This window comes from Prionailurus bengalensis, chromosome D2, assembly GCF_016509475.1.
Source record: "Prionailurus bengalensis isolate Pbe53 chromosome D2, Fcat_Pben_1.1_paternal_pri, whole genome shotgun sequence".
Taxonomy (NCBI): Eukaryota; Metazoa; Chordata; class Mammalia; order Carnivora; family Felidae; genus Prionailurus; species Prionailurus bengalensis.
In genome coordinates, this window is record NC_057351.1 from 51,430,593 (window position 1) to 51,447,192 (window position 16,600).

The 16,600-nt window shown below is 34.4% G+C and overlaps 1 protein-coding gene across 3 annotated transcripts in view; it reads left to right on the forward strand.

Annotated features, from left to right (window-relative positions):
• Positions 1–16,600, forward strand: part of HECTD2 (HECT domain E3 ubiquitin protein ligase 2) — a 78,522-nt gene that overhangs the window by 42,198 nt on the left and 19,724 nt on the right. For 2 of the 3 annotated variants that reach the window (XM_043596964.1, XM_043596965.1), the window contains exons 7-14: positions 1,793–1,838; positions 3,537–3,646; positions 5,061–5,209; positions 5,776–5,899; positions 8,180–8,276; positions 12,361–12,468; positions 13,328–13,460; positions 14,390–14,478. In XM_043596964.1, the coding sequence (XP_043452899.1) occupies positions 1,793–1,838; positions 3,537–3,646; positions 5,061–5,209; positions 5,776–5,899; positions 8,180–8,276; positions 12,361–12,468; positions 13,328–13,460; positions 14,390–14,478 (856 nt within the window). Of the gene's footprint in view, positions 1–1,792; positions 1,839–3,536; positions 3,647–5,060; positions 5,210–5,775; positions 5,900–8,179; positions 8,277–12,360; positions 12,469–13,327; positions 13,461–14,389; positions 14,479–16,600 lie in introns of those variants that run through there. The other variant, XR_006299801.1, reaches the window with a different exon arrangement.

A 16,600-nucleotide genomic window follows, 5' to 3' on the forward strand; every position in this document is an offset into this window, starting at 1 on the left:
TGTGTATACATTTTTCACATTTTAATACATATGTTATATATTTATTTTCAGATTATGTAGCTTCACATTTTGTAAAGGTCGTTTAGGACATTTGGGGTAATGGTTTATGTTTTTAGATTTATTTTGTAACTATAACAGAAAAGTAAATAATTATTTAGTGATTTTCTTTTCTTTTTTTTTTTTTTTTAAATTGTTTTTCAACATTTATTTATTTTTGGGACAGAGAGAGACAGAGCATGAACGGGGGAGGGGCAGAGAGAGAGAGAGACACAGAATCAGAAACAGGCTCCAGGCTCTGAGCCATCAGCCCAGAGCCTGACGCGGGGCTCGAACTCACGGGCCGTGAGATCGTGACCTGGCTGAAGTCGGACACTCAACCGACTGCGCCACCCAGGCGCCCCAGTGATTTTATTTTCTTAAAGGAAATTCAAGGAGATACTGGGAGGGGAACCATTTTTCCCCCAGCATTTAATTTTGAAAATTTTCAAACCACAGAAAACTTAAAGATGATGAAAACTCAGTACATCTTTCACCTACATTCACCAGTTGTTAATTTAATGCCACATTTGCTTTTTGCCTTCTCGCCCTATGTATGTGAGTACATGTGTAATTATTTTTTTAGCAAGTGGAAGACACTTCACCTCTAATTACTTCAGCGTGTATTCCCTAATAACATTCTCCTACATCACCGTAACACCGTGTCGCACCAAACAAATTTAACATTTTTCTAATAGGACTCTCTCAAATGCAGTCCACATTTACATTTCCCCGTGTTGTCTCAAAAGTGTTCTTTAATGTCTGGGTTTTGTTTTTCTAAATTTTTTTTTTCAACGTTTTTATTTATTTTGGGGACAGAGAGAGACCGAGCATGAATGGGGGAGGGGCAGAGAGAGAGGGAGACACAGAATCGGAAACAGGCTCCAGGCTCCGAGCCATCAGTCCAGAGCCTGATGCGGGGCTCGAACTCACGGACCGCGAGATTGTGACCTGGCTGAAGTCGGACGCTTAACCGACTGCGCCACCCAGGCGCCCCTGGGTTTTGTTTTTCAATCAAGGACCCAGTCAAGGATCATGAATTGCATCTGGTTAACATACAGGTGAACCATTTTTAATTCAAGAAGTTACTTCCGGGTATTTGCGAGAACGTATTCAATCGATCCCAAGAGGGTGAAAAAGAAACCCTTACCAGCTTTGGAATATCAAAAACTCTTGGTCAGATTTGATAATGTGACAATCCAGATTAACATGGAAGACAATTGCCAGTTAGTCATTTTTCAGAGGTATTAAAATATGAATTTAATTTAGAATTTAATTTGAAACATACTAGATATATTTAAAGTGTGATTTGATTTGCAGACATTGCTAGATCTATCTCTTCAGAAATAGACCTGTAAACACAAACATATTTTCTTACTTCAGTGCATCAGTATTTTTAAGTGAGAGATCAGCTATCCTTTATTAAAACAAAAACATAAGTGTTCTAAAATTGTTGATTGTTCATAGATTTTTAACTCCTTCCTGAGTTAGTCATGATATTTACCCCCAAAAATGTTATAGCCTACTTAAGTCACTTTTTAGTTATCTTCAGAACCAGCCAAGGGTAAGCACAGAGGAACCTATATTCCCAGCATATCGTGAATGTTACTGTCTCAGTAATCATACATATTAACTTAAGTCTCATTTTTGGCTTTTACCAACTCAGTTCTCGCAGAAACATGTAGTGATCATTTTTTGTTCGAGGCTATAAGATCAAATATGAATCTGTAATCAATTATGCTTGTTTCTTTTACAGTCCACGAACAAAAGATGATCTTAGAGCATATTTTGTACTTTTACAGGTAAGAAAGCAAGAATCGAAGTTGTCTAATTCAGATCTTGGTCTATGCATGTGTTAAGGGAAATGATATCAAGTACTAAGTAGTATTTTGGGCAACATTATTGATACTTTTTAGATTATAATATAACCAGAGCATTAAAGTTATAACAGATAAACAATGGGAAGCTAAATTATCTTGAAGATTAAAATTTTAATGTAGTTCTTGCCTTTCTGCTGTGGTATTGGGTAACAAGCAGCATGGAAGCACCTCTTCCTCCTCCAGCCAACCTCTTTTCTTGTCACTAGTTCTAACGGGCTCCAAAACTTTATTGTATTTCCCAACTAGTAGGTTTCTGACTTCTCTAGGCATTTTCAGTAAATGCTTTCGTTAGAGTTCTAATGGAAAAATCAAAGTGGTTGCTTATATTTGCTCTACAAAGGTGATGAACTTTTTCCTCGTGAGAGATACAAATGAAAAGAAATTTTTAGTTTGTATTATTTTTTGAAAAAGAAATATGTTATTACATAGCAAGCATACTGCTTTTGTATAGTCTTTACAATTTACAAAAGGTGCTTGTGTATATACGTGTCTCATTTAAAGGTAAGAAAAAATGATGTTAAATAAGATATGGTGTTCAATTCAATTTTATGTCCAGTAAAAAGAAATCTGCATGGTCGGAATAAAAGAAAGGGGAGAAGGGAAAAATGGAAAAGAAGGGGAAGATGGAAAAGAGGTAGTTGAGAGATGGAAAAAGGGAAAGAGAGAAGTAGGAGGACAAAGGCAAAGGTAGAAGAAAGAGAGGAAACATATGTAGATAGTAAAAGCCAGAGAGATGACAGCTTGTTCAGATTTGTTAAGTGAGTATATTAATTAGCAGTCCCCTCTGCCCATGATACCTTCTCTTGAGCACCACTAGGTGAGGCTATCAACTGAGGGCATTCTCTGAATTTGAATTTGTGCTTGCCAGTAAGTCAATTTTGAAAATACATGGTGCTCTCATTTCCCACAATTTCAGTTCATTTTTCAATAATAATCCTTTCTTCCATGACGTTTTGAAATGCACATCGTGAGAAGAGTGTTACATTTTGGAACTATAACTAGAGGTTTTGCTTAGCCTTCAGGTACTCCTTCAGTGTCCCTTTAACATCTGAAAGTTGTCGAAAGCTGTTATATGGTTCTCTCCTTGTTCTTTGTGAGATATGCAACTAACTCATTTCATAATGGCCAAAGTTTCACAACCAGCTTTTATTTCATTTTTCCAGCATTGTTTTTTTTTTTTTTAATCAAGGAAGAACCAGGTTTTTAAATTGGATGACAGTGATTGCCATCACTTATAACAGCCACTGAGCTAGGAGCCTTACATACATTTTCTTTTTTACTACTTAAAACAAGTAAGATAGGTATTATCATTCCTGTTCTACAGATGAGGAAATTGAGAATCAAAGTTTAAGGAACATGCCTAAGTGGTAGAATCAGCCCTCAGACCCAGATCTGTCTTAATTTCAAAGCCCATGCTCTTTCTGCTGTACCATAGCCAAAATCTAAGAATCTGTTAATTAAATAATCAAACAAATAGATTATTGTTTTCGAGAATTTCACTCAGTATTTCCTAATCTCAAATGTAGTTTCCTAATTTACCACTTAGCTCATTAAGCATAGTGTCTTTCCTTTTACATGTTAACAAAATTTTAACACAATTATCTTTAATATCTTTTTCAGAATCCTCAATTTAATAACACATCTACGTATGTCATCTATGCTCACTTGCTACGACAGATAGCTACCTTAGTGGAAGCTGATCATCATTTCCTAGTTCACTGGTTTAAAAAGTAAATCATTCTATGATACTAATAAGAACTCTTATAATCGTACAGTTGCAAGTTTGGTATTAGTGCTTTTATAACAAAATATATTTAAATGTTTTCAGGTCTTTAAATGATCTTCTAATTAACAGTATTTCAAAGCCAGTTATAAACATATATGTTAGTACCACAGAGAGGGCAGGTAACCACTTGCTGGTGCAAGCTATTGAGATTTCTGTCCACTGCTCTCACCTTCCTGTCATTGGTTTTCATATATCTCAAAGATGGTGACTGGATTTGCTCAGATACTACTATTTCAGTGTGTGTTTTTTAATTTCCTATCTTTATGTCAGTAAAGACACATAATGTCTTTTCCTTACCTAATAACATCATCATAAAATATAGATTAGCCATCAATATCAATTTTTTAAAAATACAGTATGTTTTCTCATAGAACTATACTCACATAAACAGTGACTTTTCTCTGTGATTGAGAAAATATTAGAGGCAAAATATTTTCAAAATTATTTTTAAATACAGTGGATTCTCATTACTCATGATATTCGTGTTCTGTAAAGTTGCTGCTAACAGTGAATTAACAAATACTGAACCATTGTTCCCATGAGACATGACATGGTTAGGTTCATGTGAGCTGTGGGTCATAGCATTTCCATCAACCAATGAATACATAATCTTGCTTTATCTCCATTCTCTGTAAAGATATCTTATTTAATATAAGTTGTCAATTCATTAACATTGAACGTATGACCAACAGCACTATAATGTCTGAACAAACTTTGTCTAACACAGGTTTATTCTCCATAAGGTACCTCACATTCCCCTTGTACTTAGGAACACTGGACAGAACGTCAGCACTGCATTTTGGGAACTTTTAAAACACCAGAATTACAGCAAAAAGCACAAAAGTGTGGAAAACATGACACTGAGTAAATTGTGTAAAGGATACCTGTTTACAGTATGAAAGCTAAAACAAGAAGGGAGAGTGTTTCTTTGTTCGACCTCAGCTGGGAAAATGCACATCTGGCAACTCACGTTCTTTGCCCTTCTCCACATCTGCAAATGACCACACATGAAAGCTCCACCGATACCAGTTTTGGGGGTTGCCATTAAATTTTAGCAAGTAGGCGAATTTGCAAATACTGAGTGTGAATAACAAGGATTGACTGCATATTGAAAGCCTTAAAAATGAAATGCTCAAGATTAACTTTATAGTAATTTTGGTGTTTATTTCTTATTTGACCAAGAAACACTATTCAAGGTAAGATTTTGCATCTTTTCAAATGTTTGGCAATTTAAGAAATAAAATTTGAGGGGATATTCTAAAATTGTATGTGTACAGGATGCACTTTGATATCTAACAAATATATTGCCAAAATAGAAAATGTGAATTTTATTGGAATTATTTCAAAATCTTTACCAGATTATCCCAGAAGAGGTTCAAACAATTGGTAGAGAGATTGCTGCAATTTATTTCCTTACGCCTGTTTCCTGCAAAGCCTGAAGAATTTCCACCTATAACAAAGTGCTCCTGGTGGATCCCATCAGCATCTAAAGTGTTGTCTTTACTCAGTAGGTTTTATGATTTTATCTTCTATTTTGTGAAATATTAGGGACGTTTCTATAAGGATCTCAAAGCACTGTAGAGGCATTCTCTTAAATTTTAAAACTTTCCTTCGAAGTGAAGAGTTGTAATCTACTTGTTTTGATAACAGATTTCACAGTTAATTTATAAGCATGGAAAAGCTTTATGCATTTTATTGGGCAGTGTTCTGTGTTATGGCCCTCTGCTGCACGTGACCTGCTAAGTAGTGACCCATAAGGAAACAGGAACTTGCATTGGTTCCTGAGAATTCCTAGGAGAGAACACACTGACAGGGAAGTGGTGGGAGAAGGTGACCGTCTGTGTACTCCCTTTACTATAGTCTTCTAGTCCCCACCACAAGTTATTTTATGAAAGCAAGAAACTATTGGCTGCATTTGGACCATAGTTTTAAAACTACCTTTTAACTTCGGAACTACAATTGCTTAAAATAGGAATTTCTAGATAAAGTCTATCTCGTGGACATTAAAGTGTTCTTATTAGAGTGAATCACGTGTATTTTGGAAAAGATCATTGTTAGAATTTATCTTTACAGATACTGCAAACAGTTTGGTTCACCCTCCCCTTATTCCTTATACTGATTTCTATAATTCTACATTGGATCACATTGATCTCATGGAAGAATACCACACCTGGCAGAGCTTTGGAAACTCTCACAGGTACGCTCCAAAGCTCATTTTGGTTACTTACCTAAATGAAATACTGTTCAAAACAATGACTGGATGTTAAATTTGTAAAAATAAATTTAAATCTGCATATGAATTTATATATAAACTTTGGATATCCAGTCCTGAAACATCATTATATTTCTTAAGGCATCTTTTTCTTACATTTTGAGTTTATATACATGTTAATTTGGCTTTGGTTTGATTAACAACATCTTTTTAAGAAGGGAAAAGTTGTATCTTAGTATGCAAGTTTCTTATGTCGTCTTCTTCTATATGCTATCATCCAGTACAGTGGTCACAAACTTTCTCTCTAAAGAACTAGATGGTAAATATTTTTGGCTCTTTGGACTATACCAACTCTAGTGTACCACTGTAACACAAAAACAGTGTTAGATAATATATAGATAAATGCCTGCATCAGTGTCCCAGAAAACTTTCTATACAAACACAGGTGGTAGGCCATATTTGTTCCACGGGCCTGAGTTTGCCAGTGCCTGATCTAACACAGCAATCACACACATGTGCACATACACACATACATTTCATTCCTTTTCTACTTTATTCTGCAGAAAAAGTATCCTTTATACACAATATAAAAAGAAGGGGTGTTACAGCAAAGGGGCTTCACCACAAAGTATTTACTACAATAGTATAATAGATTTTTAAAACACTTGACCAAATTCTTTAATACACTGCACCTATATCCACATTCATAATTTGAATTAAACCAGTGAGACTGTCCCAAACATAATTTAATCCCAGACCATGTGATATCCTGGAGAGTGTGTTTATTCTAAAGGAGATTAAGAGATATAGTGTGGATATAAGTATCCTCAAAACCCCAGATTACTTTATAAATTGGTTCAGTCCACCAGGGACCCTTTCTACTAGAATTGGCCAAAACTAAGACTGGCCTTATGGACATATCTCAGTCCATATCTGAACACTCAGAACCAGGTAAGAATTGTTTCTGGGGACCTTGTTCTGTCTGATGGATGTTCTTTTGGCAAAGCTGACTTATTTTACAAAGACACTTTTTTTCTCCACCTTTAATATAATTGTAATGTTGTAGACAGAACAATTCCAAAAGTTACTGTGCATATTTCAGTGACATCTTTTAATACAGAGCTCTTCTAACCACTGGGCTACAGCATTGGTGTACCAGAATGAGTTACAGGGGAGTTTTGATCCTATGATCCTTTCAGTTTGGGGGAAGCTAGCCTGCACTTAGAGGGGGACCTGGAGCCCTAGAGCAAGTCACCTTTGGCCATGAGCAGCCACATCAGTTTATTTGCTTAGTACCATTTTTCTATGTGCGTGACTAGGACAAGGTTGAGACACACTGTTTGAAAGTACAGAATAAGACCGTTATATATCCTGCTAAGCTCATTGTACCTGTTTTATTTCCAGATTTTTAGTTAGCACTTAGTGATTCAAAACTATTACACATTAGTACTGAACAGCTCTTATTAATTGACAGTCGCCTCTTGGAGAAAGCTGCTTTATTTGTGGTTCACACTAGGGCTATCTCCTTTTTCCTCATAATGCCTTCTTTGCACCCAGGGTTTGACTGTACTTGAGTGGATTCCAGCTGTAACTGATGGAGTGATTGCAGCCACTTCTGGTGAAAGGCTGGCTCCTGAAGTGTCACGGTTGCCATAGTAGTTCTCTCTAAAGGCATTTCTCTTGGGATAGTTTGTGGCTCTTTTATTAACATAAGATCAGCTCTGATCCAGGAAGGAAGTTAGTTATATTCATGACCTTTGATCGTAATGTTGTGTGTCTTTACAAATACAAACCATTCAATTCAACTACATCATTAAATACAATGAAGCTTGCACATCAGAAATATCCATGTAATAATGGATTTTTATAATAATTTCCACACATGAATTTTCTGTCCTAATCCTCCTTCATTAGCACTTCTGCCTCCTGGTTTTGGTGTCGGCCATATTTTCACAGGTAATGATCTACAGGTGACTATTCATAAACTGAAATTTTCTGTATAAACCATGTAAGTGATGAGCACGTTTCAGAACGTTCGATGTAGCTTGCTCTAGAGGATGAAAGCATCGTGCATCTAGTAATGATCTATGCTTCACAAGGCTGTGGGGATTGAAAGAGATGATACACATAAAATCATTTTGTAAATGGTAAAACACAATACAAAAGTAATGTTTTATATTGTTAGGAGGGGTACCTTAGATTCCCTTAGTATAATTTTGCTAAAAATACACCATTTTGCTTTTTCTGTTTTCATTTGTTGAGCAGGTTTTCCTTCTGTCAGTACCCATTCGTTATTTCTATAGCTGCAAAAAAAATCATTATTCAAAGAGACTCAGAGCAACAGATGATAAGCATCGCAAGGGTAAGCCAGCTACGAAAACGTATTTATGCTGACTATAATCAATATAGTACATAATTTAATGAATAAATCAAGTGTCTTGTGAATTGTTCTAGCATAATCAGGAAATGTTCAAAGTAAAATTCATTTTCTTTTTTTTTTTTTTAATTTTTTTTTTCAACGTTTATTTATTTTTGGGACAGAGAGAGACAGAGCATGAATGGGGGAGGGGCAGAGAGAGAGGGAGACACAGAGTCGGAAACAGGCTCCAGGCTCTGAGCCATCAGCCCAGAGCCCGACGCGGGGCTCGAACTCACGGACCGCGAGATCGTGACCTGGCTGAAGTCGGACGCTTAACCGACTGCGCCACCCAGGCACCCCGTAAAATTCATTTTCAAACTCCCCCCAGAAGTGCTTAAACCAATCCACTATACAAGAAAGAGATAGCCCTCATCAAATTCTCACTGTATTATGAGTAGAGCAGGAATATTAGAAGCCTCTCACAGATCCAAAGTACTGGGAACTTGTTGGATGCCATTCTGTGGACACCATATTCCAGCTCCATGGCAGCCGTCAGAGCACTGGTGGGAACTATAGGAAGGCCAGGCGTGTCCTTACGAGCAAACCTCTCAAACCACTGGAATATTCCCTAGGTTTTATGAAAATCCAACAGAAATAACCCGAAAGTTATAAGATGTACAATGTTGGGAAACTGGGAAATAAGTCCAAAAAAAGTGAAAGACATTTTATCGATTCTCAGGGAACCAAAATGCATGGAGACCCATAGAAACTGGGATGGTAGTCAGACTGGCTGTAGGCAGATCGTGCGTTCGGATGAAGTTGATCTCTGGGCCTATCCTCACCACCCCTGCTGCCTGTGGTTCAGCACAGCGCAGGAAAACTACGTATTTTATCTAATAGATACAGATCTATCTAATAGATACTGCTCTGAAGGAGCAGATTTTCTTTTATTAGAATGCTAGACTATATATTTAGATGCTCATATATTTGGAGTATCTGCTTTCATGACACTACTTTAAAAATTAGAAGAAAGGTTGGCTGTAGTCTTCTAAAGATAAAAAGAGATCCTCAGAATAAAAAGAAATGATTTCCATGTCTTGTCCAAGAATATAAAAACAATTCTAAAGTATAAATTATAATACTTCAAAATGCTTTTAAAAATAAGAAATGTTTATTCTTAAGTAATTCAGTTCCCAGAAGGTGAGTATTTTTTTCTGTCACAGAGCAGGACAAAAGATTTGAGTGACTGGTGACATCCCAGAGTCAGCTTACACTGACTATGAGAATATTAGAAGAAACATTATTGCCTGTGTGTACCAAGGGAGTTCCAAAGCCACTGTACCCCCCTGAAAAGTAAATTTAAACAGGTATATTTGGCATCAGAATTATTACTTAATCTCGGGTAGATATTGGCTCAAATATTAGTCTATAGAGCTACTCATTTTGGCAGTTTCTATTAGTTGCATTTATGCAATTTCGTGCCACTAAACCTTGTCTCCCATTAGCATCTTAGTATAACTTGGTTTTCTGGATATTTCCAGTGTGATGGCTTTCCAGGAGGTAGACTGGGAACAGAACATAAATGCAGCCAATAGTTACAATTTTATGCAATTTTAGTACTTTTTTACCTAGGGCTATGATTTTGTACATTTGTAAAAACAAAAAGTCTGAAAGAGCTAGAAGTTTCCCTTAGTTCCTCTGAGCAGTTTTCTGCTGTGGCACTCATATTTCAAACATCAGATATCTTCCGTGGAACTTTTTTCTAATTAAAAGGAGAGTGGCAGCTGTAGACGCTGTCACAGGCGTCTTCCACAGAGAATGGACACAAATGAGTAGAGACTGAAGACTTAAGTGGAATTATGTGTTATTATGGGTGTTTCCCAACATTTTAACTTGTAAATTGTCACACCACTTGGAATTAATGACTGGTGATCATTTTGACCCAAGGACAGACAGCCTTACAAGTAGTTAATGTAAACAAGAGCTTATCTGAAGTTGCGAAAGAGATTGCCCAACAAAAATAACTTCCTCATCAGACTGTGTTCCAAATTCTACCATTTGGGGGTGACTTCTTTTGTTTGAAGTATTTTCTATTAAATATTAGTTCCTGATGGGAGGAGTAGCCACTAAACCTTGTCTACCATTAGCATCTTAGTATAAATTTGTTTGCGGATTATTTCCAGAGCTATGGCTTTCCAGGAGCTAGACTGGGAACAGAACGTAGGAAAGAGGACAGTAGGATACTACCCCAGGAGTATAGATCTTTTTGAGTATCAAAGGGAAGACCCAGGGAAAGAAGAAAAACACTATTAAAAACCTTTAGAGAAAGACAAATACCATGTGATTTCACCCCTACTTGGAATTTAAGAAACAAAACAAATGAACGTGGTTCATAAAACGTGGTTTTACGGTTTATTGTTAACCATAAAACAGACTCTTAACAATAGAGAACAAACTGAGGGTTGCTGGAGGGGAGGTTGGAGGAGATGGGTTAAATGAATGATGGGCATTAAGGAGGACACTTGTGATGAGCACTGGGTTTGTATATAAGTGATGAGTCACTAAATTCTACACCTGAAACTAATATTACCCTGTATGTTAACTAATATTTACCCTGTAAATGTGAAACTAAAAAAAAATAATAATTTTTTTAATTGGAGTGTAACTGACAAACAGTATCCTATTCGTTTTAGATGTATATCATAGTAATTCGATATTTTTACCCATTATGAAATGATCGCCATGATAAGTCTAGTTGCCATCTGTCACCATATGAGGTTTTTACAGTGTCATGACTATATTCCCTATGCTGTACGTTATATCACTTAGACAAATAAATTTTTAAAAAGAATAAAATTTCTAAAATAGGAAACAAAAATAAAAAGTAAAAGTCTTTAGAATTGGAAATACGGAGATGAGGTGCTCTGAATTAGAGTGTTTTATTATAGTAATCTATAAAATCGTGAGTATAGTGTTATGTAGATTTTTGGTATTAAAATTTTATCTACTAAAGAACTTTGCTGCATGTATTTAAAATGTCTGAAATGTTCATCTCTAGTCTGTAGAGTAATTTTCCTTTGCTACCAAAGAAGATGAAGTAGTCTGATAAAAATTATTTAGATAAATTATATAAAATTAATTAAATAAATTATACAAGCTTGTAGATGCTATATGATAAATATTTATGTGTTTCTAATAGATATCTTTAATGTTTTTTACATACTCATTACTTATATTTTGAAAAACCATGAAAAAAATATTTTTTTAAATTACATTTCCATTAGCCAAACATAACAATTGTTAATATTTTGGTAAATTTTCTTCTGCTATTCCTTCTCTGTATTATTTTTAAAAGGCAATAGAGTTGAAACCATTTTGTATACACACTTTTGTTCCCTTATTTTTTCACTTGTACCTTTCTTGAATATTTTCATGGTATTTATATAATTATAACCATCCATTTTAATAGTATTAGATTCCATTATATAAATACATATATAGAATATTTCTAAAGTTCCACATTTATAGGTGATGCTGTGATGAACATCTCACTGTATAAAATAGTTTTTGTGTTTAGAATTCCCAGAATTGGAATTATTGGGACAAATGGTATGGACCTTATTAATGTTTCTGATAAATGTTGACATATTATTTTCTAAAAGTAGACTAATTGTGCTTTTAGAGTAAATTCAGTACTATTTAAAAAGCTGAAGCCAAGCTTGTCATCAGTAGTATGTACCTCATTTCAAATGTTCCCACTTTGTTTGTATCTATTGGACAGAAAGACTTACCATTTAAAAGATGAGACATATGGAAACTGATATGCAACATACTTTGCTATAGAAGGTGAATTATTTTTGGTCCTCCCTTTTGGACCCCGTTTGGTTATCATTATTTCAAAATGAAAAAAATATATAAATATATAATAATAATAATTTGTATGATTGAGTTTATGAAAATATTTATATGAGAGAGGGCATAGAGAAGGATACAACTGATTTTTAGTCAAGTGCTTAAATGTTTTAAATGAAATTATAGTCTAAGTAAAAACTAAAAAGTAAAATGTTTGCTTTTCTTTTTTAATCAGCAAAGTCTGGTGGATAAAGTATCTCGAAGACAGAGACCTGATATGAACATGCTATTTCTAAATATGAAAGTAAGACGGACACATCTGGTTAGTGATTCGCTTGATGAGGTATAGATCATTTATTCCAACATGGAACTAATTGATTAAAACTTTACATAAATTCTACAACATGGTGTATTACTGAAATCTTAGTAATCTGTTTTTCATTTCTGTATGCCAGTAGGTGTGCATCCTTGTATTTTGATACCATAGTTAAAATCAGTCGTGTATTCACAATTAAGCCTTATGTTCATTATTTGTGTTTCTTAATGGTTTGTTGTTAACTCCCCAGAGAAGGATTTTGTGTTGAACACTGAAAATGAGTAATTCGTGTTTCTGAATATGTAACTTAGATTCTAGACCCACCTTTGTTCCTGGTTGGGTGGGTAACAAGTCATTTTAACTTCCCTAGGCCTGAGATTACTCATCTATAGAGGTCTGACCTACAGGGTATATTAAGTATACTCAGGCTCAGAGGTATTTTGATTGAATGTATGTGTGTATATTACAGAGCTTCATGTGTTTACAGTGCTTCAGCCAGATCTTCATGTGGCTGTTATAAGATAATGGCTGATGTCATTATGTGATTTTTTAAATCAGGAAGGAAAGTTAAAGAAAAGGAAATTAATTATTTTATGATATAACCTGTTAAATTAAAATCTTGGAGGCAGTGTAGGAACCCAGGCGACAGTAACTTTGGGCAAAGTACTTGATCTCTCTTAATCTTTCTCTTAATCTATATGACAGACATAATAATGCTTAATTCACATAGTATCTGACAAATTACTAGATGAATGGATGAATGGAGTGAGTTTTATGACATTGTAAAGAAAGATAAAGATTACTTACCACATTTCCCAGAATTGAAAAAGTTAATTTCCTTTTTACTGCTCTTTGTTCTTCTCTATAATATAATTTCTTTAAATAGTTAACCCGGAAAAGAGCAGACTTAAAAAAGAAGTTGAAAGTTACGTTTGTAGGGGAAGCTGGTTTGGATATGGGTGGCTTGACCAAAGAATGGTTCCTTCTTCTAATTCGCCAAATTTTTCATCCAGATTATGGTGAGCATTTAATTTTTATGAACTGGTGTTTCTTCATAATTGTTAGATTCAAGTAGTGACTTATTTTTCACCTACCCTATGACTTTATAGGTTTTTTTTTTTTTTTTTTGTCAACCAAAAATGTTGAATAATTTAAGGATTTTTGTTTATATTTTTAAAAGTGACCAAATTGATGATCAAAATGTTTGTTACCTTACTGGGAATCATACACAAAATGTATAAAGACTGTAAGTATATATTTGCAAGGCAACATCCACCTCTTTCCTGAATAAATCAAACTCATGAAAATTTGTCATTGAAAAAAGAACATTCAGAATTAGAAACAAGATGGCAGCTTGCTTTACACTAATAGCTGAGGGCTTTTTCGTTAGATTGTGAGCCATTTTCATAAATAAGAATTCATTAATTTTTTAAGACAAAAGCAAACTTGAAATTTAAATTTTATTTTTTATTTAGAGAAAACACCTATACAGTCCTTAGTATCTATAAAATATTTTTCTTCAAACAGTTTTAAGTGTTTTTCTTACTTTTTATTTTGTATATATGTAGATATAACCTCTTTCTGGCAATGGAAAATAGAGATGACATGGATAAATTAAAATCTCCAGATAATCCTCATAATTAATTTTGATCATAACTTATAAATTATACATTGTTGTTTTTATAAAAGAAAATCAACTGATTAATTTAGTTTCTATCTTTTTAATGCATATATACCCTTGGTTCAGGATACCAATAAACAGTAAAAGGTTCTTACATACTCTTGGCATATATATTTTATATATTTTACCATGAAAGATGGTTTATAACAATAACTGTTGCTGAAATGTTTTGCTTCTAATAGTTGAGATATCATGTACATTTTTAGTACTTTGATTTTTTTTAATCAGTCATGTTAATGAAATGTTTCTTTTTTTTTTTTTTTCCAGGCATGTTTACATATCACAAGGATTCACACTGCCATTGGTTTAGCAGTTTTAAATGTGATAACTATTCTGAATTCCGATTGGTTGGAATTGTATCCTTTAAACTTTCCACTAGGAGGTGCTAGTAGACTAGAAATTTTAAATTTTATCAGAATTTTGGAAAACTTCTCATTAAGTCTTGCAGATTAAATATTCTTGTCAAATTTGCTAATAGACTTTTAATCATTTGCAGTATCACAGTATATCACAGTTATATGTCACCGGACTTAATTGAAAGGAATTATGAATTTTTTATATTTTTCTCTGAAAACATGATCTCAAAATAAAAACAGTTCTTGTTTCATATATTATTTAAATTATTAGAAAATTAAGATATTTTTAAAACAGAGTATCTTTCCCATTCATAATGAACTATTTTCTGTTCTTTTACCTTGTGCTTATTTCACTGAGTTTAATAAATTGAAATTGTGGAAATTAAATCTACGTCTTTAATATTCCCCCAAATCCTGAGACATCCATAAAAATTTTAAGTTGAATAGAGTGGGAATATTTAAAGTATATGTTGTTATTTAAAGTGTTTTTTTAATTATGTAAATTAATTTACATCCTCTGTGCCATCCTCTGATGCTTCTCCGGTGTATTGAAGATGGCATTCCTGCATTGGGTAGGAGATTGGAAAAGATACCTACCGCATTAGCTCTTTTAATTCTAAGAAATATAATCGTCCATGGAAGAAAGGAGGGAAGAGTAAATAAGTGAGCTAGCACTGGAGTTAACTAGCTTAAAAGAGAGAAGAATATCCATCTTTAAGAAGGTTACCCTCTAGATGGGCCGATGACCACCAATTCAAGGTCATCAATTCTCAGAGTCACATGATTATTTGACACGAAGTTGTAAGGAGTTTGGAGAAGGAAGGGTCAGCGTATTCTTCCCAGGCAAGATAGAGATTTAAAAATGGAACCATTCTATCTGATTAGCACAGGGCTGGAGTGACTGGGAGAATGGCTAGAAAACAGGCTGCATTGTGCTGGGCTTGTTACAGAGCAGTGTGGGGGGCCTTGATTGAAGCAGAGAGCACCCCAGGAGTTAGGGAGGACACCTTCAGCAGTTAGGAATGACCTTAGAGAGGGCTTGGAATGTCTCTTATACTTGTAATAAATCCTGAGGATTGTATATTAAAACTGAGAGAGTAGATGGAAGAAAAGGTAGTAGGGAGAAAAACCACACATTAAGAGAATAAACTTAATTTGAAATTTTGTATATGTTGTTATGTCCAAAGGTCTGAAGTGCCAAGTTCCACAAAATAGAACGCTTACCAGTTCTTAGACCTATGGTTTTATTTTGTATTATCTACAGTAATCATTTGTTGCATGTTCCAGTTTCATTGAAGGCCTGAGTCACAGATGCTTCTCACTATACTATGAGTATGAGCTATTTGAATTCCCTGATATATATGTCTATTATACTTTACATTTTTATCACAGCTTAGATTTGGGTGATATTTTGACTTTCTAATATTTATAATGAAGTATTAGAGCTTACTGAGCCATCACATTTTTAGAATGGTATTATACATTAAGTCATGAGCTTACTAATTAGCTTCTTTGGCAAATAGGCATTAGTTTCTATCCAATCATTACCCAAAAGAGCAAGCACAGTAAGCGTATTTACATATGCTGCATATTTCAAGTTAATTTATTAAATCTAAATTAGATTATTATAGCCACTACTATCTCATTATTATGTGTCTTTATCTCACATGCACACACATGACAAAACTATGGAAAGTGAGATTGATGCCCCAAAAGCATGATAATATATAGGAAAAATGTGAGATGGTTGTGAGATCACATGGATTGTGATCATGTACGTAGGTGAGAGATCTACCAAAGGTGAGGAGAAGTAAAAATTGAGAACACACATGACAATTGAGAAGATGTAGTTGGTTCCATAACGTATTTTCACTTTATAAATTTCAGTTCCAAAGATTTGTTGTGCTAGTAGTTCTGACAGCATTGCATTCCAAATGGTTCATTTTTATATACAGTAAGGCTTTGGAGTTTACAAGAAATGTTATAGGGAAACCTATAACAATAATTATAAAATGTTTCCAAGATTGCATGAAGAGCCATAGTATACCAGTTTTTAAAAACTAGAATGGCTTTTACCAAAAAGGGCATTGACGCATGGTATTCAAACCCTACCCTGTTTGCA